The sequence below is a fragment of the Eschrichtius robustus genome, chromosome 15, assembly GCF_028021215.1.
Source record: "Eschrichtius robustus isolate mEscRob2 chromosome 15, mEscRob2.pri, whole genome shotgun sequence".
NCBI classification, from domain to species: domain Eukaryota; kingdom Metazoa; phylum Chordata; class Mammalia; order Artiodactyla; family Eschrichtiidae; genus Eschrichtius; species Eschrichtius robustus.
The window spans coordinates 15,125,110-15,135,966 of NC_090838.1; the positions used below are offsets into that span (position 1 = coordinate 15,125,110).

The 10,857-nt window shown below is 39.6% G+C and overlaps 1 protein-coding gene and 1 pseudogene across 1 annotated transcript in view; both read right to left on the reverse strand.

Annotated features, from left to right (window-relative positions):
* The window catches only part of WDR35 (WD repeat domain 35), a 60,857-nt gene extending 50,864 nt beyond the window's left edge, over nt 1-9,993 (reverse strand). Inside the window, exons 1-4 of the mRNA XM_068564128.1 lie at nt 9,862-9,993; nt 8,832-8,949; nt 1,472-1,543; nt 338-430 (exon numbers count right to left, since the gene is read on the reverse strand). Coding sequence (XP_068420229.1) covers nt 338-430; nt 1,472-1,543; nt 8,832-8,949; nt 9,862-9,885 — 307 coding nt within the window. The 5' untranslated portion in view covers nt 9,886-9,993. The remainder of the gene's footprint in view (nt 1-337; nt 431-1,471; nt 1,544-8,831; nt 8,950-9,861) is intronic.
* LOC137778097 (E3 ubiquitin-protein ligase RNFT1 pseudogene) lies at nt 3,154-4,903 on the reverse strand (annotated as a pseudogene).
* Nucleotides 9,994-10,857: the final 864 nt, after the last annotated feature.

A 10,857-nucleotide genomic window follows, 5' to 3' on the forward strand; every position in this document is an offset into this window, starting at 1 on the left:
TCTGCTGAACTAACTCCAGCCACTGACCGCAGAGAAACTAATCTTACGGGAAACCTGAAAAAAAAGAGCTATCTCAAGCAGAAACGATTCTGCCAAGAGCCTAAGTTCAGTTTGAAGATAACCAACAGTCACATAATTCACTTTCTTAATGCAAGGTCACAGTTCAAAAGAAATACGGTTAAAGGGAAAAGTAGGAAGCCATAAACCCAGAAATATCACCCCTGTGAACGCCTACTGCCAGTTAAAAAGTGTCTATTTCAAAGATGCTGTTTCCCCATTCAAATACTGTAATCCAGACTCCAATTTGGGAAAGATTAAATAAGCTCTCCTAAGATACCTTTATATAACATCCAAACAATGATAAGACCATTTTGATCACTGGTAGTCAACTTCTGATATTGTTCATTCCATGTTACAACTTGAACAGAACCTAAAAAATTATAAGACAATTTAGAAACTAAAAAAAAGTTACAATTAATTTCAAATTTATATTTTTAGAATAAACACCAAGAGCATGTTAAAATCAATACTGTTCCTGGGCAACAAACAGCAATTAACAGTCTTTAATATTATTCATAAATGTTCATAGGATGCAGTTACTATTATCACTCATTTCTATAATAATGTATAATACTAATTTTCATGTTTATTCCTATTTCATGCCAGCTAAGGTGCCAATTATGACCAGCTGCAAGAGCTGCCATATATCTGATGACCGAAACAAATGTAAGATTTACCCAATTTGCCTGACTCCCCAAGATTATTATGCCCAAAGGACATCATACTAAGTACTTGTTTTTGGGGGGAGGTGGTATTTGTTTGTCATTAATATGTCCCCTAATCTCTCCCCCTGCACCACACCTTGTTTTCCATTCTAGTAGTAACACACTCTTGAGCAGCTCTTAAACCTCTGGGTTATAGGGACAAATGTTTTTTTTTTAGTTTTTTTAATCCTTAAGTATTTTATTGTATATTTCCTAAGAACAAGGACATTCTCTTTCAAAACTATTTTACAAATTAGAAATTTTAACACTGATACAATATTATCTCCAACCCACAGTCCACATTTAAGTTTTATCAATTGTCCAAATAATGTCCTTTACAGATACTTGTTTTTCTCATTTCAAGATCCAGTCTAGGATCATCTAGTACATTCAGTTGTCAGGTCTCTTTAGTCTACTTTTATCTGGGACCATAAAACAGACTCTAAAAAAGGATTATATCCTATCCATAGACAGATAACAGTATCTTTAAAATTACAGCTACTTTTTTTCATATCTATTGAAGATGTTATTTAATCATGTGAAAGTTGTTGAATGATTCTAGGCTGTGTTAATTATAGCTAAATAGAAATGATTACTTTAAATATTACCATCATTTAAAATGATGACATTTTTGCATTAAGTAGATGGTTTCTAAATACCTAAAGATAATACTATTCAAATATGATTTTAAAATTTACATGACTCACCACTATGACCTTCAAGAGTCTGATTCATAGAAAGGTTACTAGGGGCTGCAAGACCCCTCAATTTTGCATCATCTAGAACAAAAACAAAAACAAAAAATACCATGGAAAATATATAAAAGTGACAGATTATAAGATTTTGACATTTCTTGCTTTTTTTGAAAGGAGTTCCTATTCTTGGATAATATTAGAAAGATTTTTTTTAAGCATGCCTTATCCTGATCTGTTTTTCTCAACATGGACAATAACACCTACCCCCTTGCAAAGATGTTATTCTGGCAAAATAAAGCAAAATGTATAAAAGAACATTGTTTATTCAGTATACTGAATATATTAGTAATTATTATTGCTACTTATTCCTTCCCAAAAGATAACAAATAGAAGTATTTATGACATATAGATTGAGAATTCTAAAGCATAAGAGGGATCAAAAAGCAAAGACTTTGGAAACTAGTTTTTACTAGATTTTGCAGAATCTTATATTCATTCATTCAACAAATATTTATTGAATGTCTACACTCTTCTATGCACTGTGGAAGACTCTGACAATAAATGATGAGCAAAAGCCCTCTGCCCTCAGAGAGCTTGTAGTCTACTGAGGGGACAGATATTAAATACACACACCCCCACAAAAATATATATGCATGTATATAAAATTATAAACTGGGGAAGTAAAGGCATAATAGGAGACAGTAACAGAAGGGGATTAATTTAGATTGAAGAGAGAGCCAGGGAAGGATTTCTGAAGAAATAATATCTAAACTGAGACTGAAGGAGAAACTGGGAAAAGCCAAGCCAGGTAGGGGGGAAAGTATTCCAGGCTAGGAAACAGCAAGTGCAAAAGCCCCTGGGTAGAAGTATAGAGCCTTCGGCAGACTGAAAGAAGGCCTATGTGGTTGAATTAGTGGAGAATGGCATAAGATAAGGCAGAAGTGATAGGCACAGAAAAAATTATAAAGTCTTTGCAGGAAGTGATAAAAATTTTAGATTTTATCCAAAGTGCAATGTAAGCCTTTAAAGACTGTTTTTTATTTAAAGTGACTTATTCTCCTTGATTACTAATCATACTATAGAGAAGAATACAATAATACAATAATATAAAATGTCATCTCAGTAAATTAATCTTCACTTAGAAAATCTGATTGTTACACGTAAAATATAACATTTAAAACATTCATTTAAAAATACAAATTTATGAAAATCTTAAGAATTTGTGAGAGTGGGAATTATAAAAGTTGATGCTGAAGAAAATTCTCCTTTCAGATAACATGTATCTTAAAAAATTATGAAAAATATTCTTTATTCTGAAAACAATCTCAGGGGAAAAAAAATACCTGAGTTCCTCTAAAACCATTAGCTCTAATTATCCAGTTACTGTCTTGGTAACATTAACAATAATACACATATATAACATCACAATCATCTGTCAAACAATTAGGATAGAATAAATGTTGTTGACATACATGTTAGGTTGAACATTATTTTTTTAACAGAGGGTTCTTTCACTCATTGACTCTTTTAAAGATTGTACTACACACTTAAGCCTTATTCTACTCTTCTAAAAAAAAATTAGATACAAACATTCTTCTTAACTTATAGCACTGAAAATCCATTCTAAGGCCTATAGTCAGAGTCACTGTAACCAAGTAAAATTAGTGATATGTGATTCCAAGGGTTTGCAGGACCTAACATATTTGAAAGTGTGATGAAGTAGTTCCATCTTTCCATTTGTTTACATGGTCTGAATTCACAATTCTGCATAGCGGGTATGTTTTCTCTTTGTTAAACCACAAAGTACAGGACTCTTGACAAAATATATTCTGACAGATGACAATAAGTTTTTGAAATTCTACTTGACATGGTGAACAAACAGCATCCACATCTGAACACTATCTTTTGCTGGCAGCAACTCCAGAACTTGATCATGCAGAAAATATCTGCAAAACCTACCTGAAAGTTCTGATGTCCAAAAAAAAAAAGGTCAAAAGTTTTCAATGAGGTGGAGTAAAGCCACCAAGACCCCAAGACTCCACTGAGTTACATTAAACTCCCCATGGCCAAGAAACAAACCAAACTGGCACGGTATGTGCTTCTAAAAGCATATACCAATAACCCTTGGATTTAAAAGGCATGATGAAAGGAGGCACCAATAAAAGAAGGCATTTGAAACCCCTGAAGAGGGATTTCGGAATGAAATCAGTAATTCCAACCATCCAAAGTATCTCCCAGAAGCTCAAAAAGTCCAAAGGATTTAAAAAGATTAAACTGTCATAAAGTGACTGAGAATGAGAGATACCACAAAGGGGAACAGAAGACCCTGCTCAGAACACCAGTAACCAAGCACACTAAATCTCTGAGCACCTTTATCTTCGGAAAACCTGGCTGACGTTCATAAATATCAGTTTTTACATTTTGCATCCATAAAACTGGTTAGCTTTTATTTGCATACATAAAAGTTGTTAGCAGGGCTTCCCTGGTGGCGCAGTGTTTGAGAATCTGCCTGCCAATGCAGGGGACACGGGTTCGAGACCTGGTCTGGGAAGATCCCACATGACGCAGAGCAACTAGGCCCGTGAGCCACTACTACTGAGCCTGCACGTCTGGAGCCTGTGCTCCGCAACAAGAGAGGCCGCGACAGTGAGAGGCCCGCGCACCGCGATGAAGAGTGGCCCCCGCTTGCCGCAACTAGAGAAAGCCCTCGCACAGAAACGAAGACCCAACACAGCCATAAATAAATAAATAAATAAATAAATAAATAAAAATTTAATGGAAAACAAATTGTGTTTGTTGGCATTGTGGAGAATCCAAATGAATTCTTCATTATTTATTGGAAAAAAAAAAAAAAGGACCAGAATATTAAAAAAAAGTTGTTAGCAGCCCAATTCCAAGAGAAATTCCTGTTATGTGCTGCATAGTAAGTTTGACAAGCAGGAGCGAAATATATGGAAGACATTTCGGTAACACTTGAAGAGAGGGTGGGATTCTGAGAAGGAGCTGCTACGGGTTCTCCAGACTCCCTGGCAGGATCACCTGACTGCCTTGCTTCTCTGCGTGATTGGCTACCAGTGACCGTGTGCACATCCATGGGTACAGCTATGGACACCTGACCTGATATTTCTGGAGCTTGGGTTTTCAGCACATTCTTTAGGTACGGAGTTGGTGTGGATTATGAACATCTCTAGAACAAAGGCAAGAAGCTTCGCACGTCCAAAGTCTCGCTACATGGGCACGTCGGAAGGCTGAGGCACTCCCACTGCCTGCGGTTCCTGAAGGACTATGCAGGTGGCTACAGTTGGCTTGTATGGTCTTGGAACACTTTTTCTCTGACCCGAATGTTTGCTTTAGGGTGATACCTCCTCTAATGAAGATGAGTAGACTGCACCCTCTGCAGCAGTGGCAGGAAGAGCAAGAGATGCCATCTCTAGTCAGGGCCATTACCCTCAAACCCCACCACAAGCAACTCTGGCCCAAGCTGGCAGCCCTTTAGAGACTTTTAGCAGGGAAATAACATGATCTGGTTCCCTTTTTTTTTTTTAAGATCACAGTAGCTGGAGTGTGAAGAATAGACTAGAAAGAGGCAAGAAACAAAGAAGGGAGGGAAGCTGATTCTCACAACAGTCTAGGTGAGAGCTGATAGTGGCTGGGACTAGAGAGGTAGCACGGGACAAAGGAAAAGGATGGATTCAGATACTCTTTGGAGACAGAAGCATAGGGTTGTTGATGAAGGTGATGTTAAGGGGGAAGAAGGGGGCTTCTAGCTTCAGCAAATGGGTGAAATTTAAGATATTTATTGAAATGGAGAGAAATGAAAGAAGATATATGGGAGAAGGTCAAGAGTTCAGTTTTAGACAAAGTAAGTATGAGATGCCTGTGAAAGATTCTTGCGGAGATGTCCAAGTCTGAAAAATCAGAACTGGGCTACAGATATATATTTAGGAATCATCACCCCATAGATGGCATTTAAAGCCAAGGGAATGAAAGAACAAGTCTAAAGAGAATGTAAAACGAAGAGAGCCCAGAACTTCTCAGGAATTCGAACAGTTAGAGGAGAATCTAGTAAAGAGACTGAGAACTTACCAGAAAGGAAAGGAGGGGAAAGCAATATGTATAAATATAACAATAATTTAAAACATTTCTATTCTCCTTTTGTCTTGAAAAGTAATGGTTCAAGACAGAAGGAAAGGTCAAATGCTGATAAGAACCCAAAAAAGCCATCCATGAGATTTGGAAAATGAAAGTCACTGGTGAGGGAGAAAAAAGAGGGAGAAAAAAAAGAAAAAAGAGGGAGAAAGCAGACTGATACTCCAAGGATAGAGAGAGGATAAAAAAGTGATGAGGTCCCTAAGAAGGTGAGAGGAAGTGGGCTCCAGCAAAACCTGTGGAAGTTGGCCTGTGAGAGAAGAAGGATACTGCCTCCCCATCTTAACCTGATGTAAGAAGCTGGGGCAAACGCTGATTCTAGTTCCTTTCCTTCTAAGGCAAGGGAGTGAAAACTGGGAATGCCACCACAGGGGATGCAAAGTAGTGCTTCAAATGTACTCAGCATGCAATATCTGGTGATTGTTACTGGAGGGATCTGTTGCATCACAACCATTATTATTAAATACAATAGACTGACCTTTTAAGAATCATCCAACAATATTTCTCATATTTATCTCTTTCAACATGATTTACACTCATTAAGTTCCAAAACAATAATTTACTCCATATTCCAAGCCTCTCAAGAAACTATTTTCCATCTTGCTCACTAATTTCAAAGAATACTCTAACCACACTTCATCAAAAATGCAGAACAGGGACTTCCCTGGTGGCGTGGTGGATAAGACTATGTGTTCCCAGTGAAGGGGGCCAGGGTTCGATCCCTGGTCAGGGAACTAGACCCCACATGCATGCCACAACAAAGAGTTCGCATGCCACAACTAAGGAGCCCGCGTGCTGCAACTAAGGGCCCGGTGAGCCACAACTAAGGAGCCTGCGAGCCACAACTAAGAAGCCCACCTGCTGCAACTAAGACCTGGTGCAACCAAATAAATAAATAAATAAAATACCAATTAAAAAAAATATATATATATATTTTTTTTTAAATGCAGAACAGGAAATGAAGTAATTTTTTTCTTGAAAAGCCTTCAATATTAAACATAATAAATGCATTTCTTAATGTAACTAAAACTTCCTACATATTTTAAGGAAAATAAAAATATGTATATGTACATATACTTATATATATTCGAGAAATATAACAGAGACAAAAATTTTCTTTTAACACAGTTAAGAAAACTAAAGTGTTGAGAGATTAAATTACTAAACATCAGAAGCCAAACTCTGATTGGTACATAAGTATCTACCTTCCAAGTTTGCCTTTTATTTCATATAGTTAATCTAGCACATCAAAACAATTATTCTTTCTTTGCTTAGGCTGCCATGAGCCCTCCACATAGTGGGTAAAAACGAGGATTTAGGGGCTTCCCTGGTGGCGCAGTGGTTGAGAATCCGCCTGCCAATGCAGGGGACACGGGTTCGAGCCCTGGTCTGGGAAGATCCCACATGCCGCGGAGCAACTAGGCCCGTGAGCCACAGCTACTGAGCCTGCGCGTCTGGAGCCTGTGCTCCGCAACAAAAAGAGGCCACAATAGTGAGAGGCCCGCGCACCGCGATGAAGAGTAGCCCCCGCTTGCCGCAACTACAGGAAGCCCTAGCACAGAAACGAAGACCCAACATAGTAATCAATCAATCAATAAATAAATCTTCAAAAAAAAACAAAAAACAAAAAAACGAGGCTTTGAAAGTGAAACAAACTAAGTTTTGATGGAAGAAATTTTCACATATTGAGGTATGGGGAAGTCATTCTGGCTTACATATTATTTAGCTTAAACTTTATGCTAATTAGAACAGTCTGTTTTGTAGCCTATCACACATATCTTGTATATGTGCTTTAACCATAAAAGAAAAGTGTGCATTGTCCAGAAGTAAAGAATGTCCATTCTGGAGACAGAGATCAATGCCTCCCTTCCTGGGACCTCAATACTAGTACTCCTTCGATGATAAGGCTCCCTTCCCAGGTGCCAAAGCCATACTGACTTGCTGTGTAGGAAGCAAATATATTCCTTGAAGGAATGCACCCCTGTCGTGTTTGATGTTCTTTGCTCTGACTAGAGATAAAACCATGCTGAAAACCATCTTCTTCGGAATAGTTCCTCAGAGCTGTCTGAGAGGCTGCCTCCCCAGCTATAGTCCTCAGTTTGGCTCAAATAAAATTCTTTTCTAGTCCTATTACTTCAAATCTTAGCTGTGTCTCTTATTTCCTGTGTGACCTTGGACAAGTTATTAACTGATCAGCACCTAGTTTTCTCATCTGGAATACCTACCTCTCAAGATTATTGTGAAGTCAAATTAGATAGTGAAGGTTAAACACCCCAGACATAGAAAGTGCTCAATAAATATTTATAACTACCACTTCAAAGCTGTAAAGCAGTGTTACTCCAAGTGCGGTCTGAGAATCAGCAACACCAGCATCATTAGAAATGCAAATTCTCAGACCGAATTCCAGATCTACTCTGGGGCTTGGGTCCAGAAATCTGTTTTAACAAACTCTTCAGATGATTCTTATGCCTGATAAAGCTTGAGAAGCAATGCTGTAAGGAATCCAAAATGTAATTTAGTTCAACCCTTCATTTTACAAAAGACTGAACTAAAACCCAAATATACTCAGCAACTTGCTGAAAGACATTCAGAAGTCTTCTGGCAGAGCTGAGGTTCCAACTCCAATCTCTTTATCTAGCTCTCCAACCTAGAGCAACACTAGATAATAAAGAAATGTGAAACTGTTTGCTATGATTCCAGAGAACTAGGAAAAGAGAAATCAAGCTGTAAAACACAAGAGACTTATTACTAAAAATATTTTTTTAAATCCCATTTTCTGTTCTTGGGAACTAGGTGCATAATTATTAACACATCTGAAAAGTGGAAAGGACAACAAAGGCCTGTAAATAATCTGCCAAAACGTGAGATTTTTGTGACCTTACTGAAATGCTGATTCACATCATTTTTATTTTACTTTATTTATTTTAGACTCCTACTAATATAGCACAACCAATACACATAAAACAACATAATGACTTAGTTTTCATTCTTCATTCATTTTCATTTGCCATCATAATTTCAGCAAAAGCCATCTGATGTTTACATTCAATATTTTCTGAACTTTGTTACAAAAATACTCTAGAAGAATACCCCAAAATGTTTGGGTTTTTGTTCTTTTTCCTTTTGAAAGAATTAGAATTGCATATGACAAATACCATGAGCAAATCTCTCTGACCAAATGATTTTCCATCAAGTTCAAACATTTGGGCTTGCATTCATTTACCTGTCTGTGTCTCTAATTTCAAAACCTTCAGTAATCCATCTTCACCACCACATGCTATGAATCCTTGGTCCTTGTTCCAAGATATACATTTCAGCTTCACATTATTGGGAATGGCAATCTGAAAAGCAACCACACCCACTCTCACAGCTTTTCACCAAGGGGTTGGGAATGAGTCTACAGGAAACGAAGGCTGAAGAAGAAAAACGGCCAGCCTTGCAGAAATGTGAGCCGTTATGAAAATGAGCATAGTCCCCTGAACTGCCCTGGGCCCATTTGGGAAAGAGAGAAAGGACTGCCCACAAGGAGAAGGGCAGTGACTGCAAACGAACCCAATGGGGAGTGACCTGATGGATTTTTAAAAGGGGGAAGGGGGACTTCCCTGGTGATCCAGTGGTTAAGACTCCCCGCTCCCAATTCAGGGGGCCTGAGTTCAATCCCTGGTCAAGGAACTAGATCCCACATGCCACAACTAAAGATCCCGCATGCCGCAACCAAAAGATCCCGCAGGCATCAATGAAGATCCCGCGTGCTGCAACTGAGACCCTGCGCAGCCAAATAAATAAATAAATATTTTTTTAAAAAAATAAATAAAAGGGGGTAGGGATAATGGAAGTATAAATCTATATCATCAATTCATATTCCCTTTCTGCATACACTTTGTCTACCTTTTTATTACTTTTCTCCTGCCAGAGGCCTCTGAGGATCCAAAGAGTTTAAATCACCTGGATAAGCAACAGGTGAAGGAGGAAAGATAGGGAAGCACGAAGTGATCAGCCCTGCAGGCCCCCCAAAAGGACCTAACCAGGGGCAGGAATGGGAAAGAATCATGCGAGAGGGCTGCTGTCTCCGCCAAGGACTATTTGGGTCTGGAAGACCATCAGGCGGAGGTTCGAGGCTGGACCATGCAGGAAGGTGGGCGGAGGGATGTCGAAGCCGGGATCACCACTCATGGCCTTTCCGGCAGGATGCGGGAATCGCCCGCAGGTCGAGAGACCAGAGGAGGAGCGAGGGCGAACCCCGGGAAACTCACTTTCTTGCTCAAGTAAAAGAACATTCTGGGAACCCCGAGAGGACGACGCCAGTAGATAAAGCCCGGCACAGGAAACTTCTTCTAAGCCGCCAATCGCTAGTACCCGCGGCTCTTGGAAGCTCCGGTCGCCCTGGCAACCGCCGCCGCCGAGTCGCATCCGGGGCGCCGAGGGACACTTCCGGCGTCGTCCTCGTCTCGCCGGGCGTCGTACGCCTGCGCGGACGTCGCGGGGCTCGTAGCCCCGCTGTCGCGGGTAGGACTTGGTCGCTTTGCTTCTGGGCTTTTCTGCCCAGTGCCCTGGCTCGTAGCCTCAGCTGCCCTCCGACTGGGCGGGCTTCGAGGACCGGCCACACCTCGGACGGTCGCGGCGGAACTCGACTGAGGTGTCAGTACCGAGTCAGTAAGGGCGCCCATTCAAATGAGATCTTAAAGATAAGGTGTTCCGTAAGCCCCGAAGTCCCAATATTGTGAAAGGGAAAAGTTATTTACTGTATTTGGTAGACTGGCGCCGTTGGCCAAAGGAAGGTACAAACGTGCATTTTCAGAGCGTGCAAACCTTCCTTTGTGCCTTTGGGGATGGGAGAGCCCCCTGGAGCAATTTGGGGGTGGGAGATTTTGTTAATTCTGTTTGTTTTAGTACTTTTTAACAACTTGTTTAAGCTGTTACTGCAGCCCAAGGGTCCTTATAAAAAGAATAAGTGTGTACACTTGAAACTAACACAACATGGTAAATTACCTACACTTCGATTTTTTTTTAATTTTTAAAAAGAGAAAAAAAATATGTGTGAGCTGTGGGCTGTTACAGCATATAATTGCCATTGGGGCATAGCCTCCCATTTTTAAGTACTTGAGGTGTTTGGTATTTTCTTGCCTGTGGTCCACTGTATTCTTTTTCTACCTTATTTCTTTCTTCAATTCTCCTTGTCCTTTCTGAATGCTTGGAGAGTTACAGACCACCACAATTTTAGACATAGCGCAGAAACTCCTATGAAATTA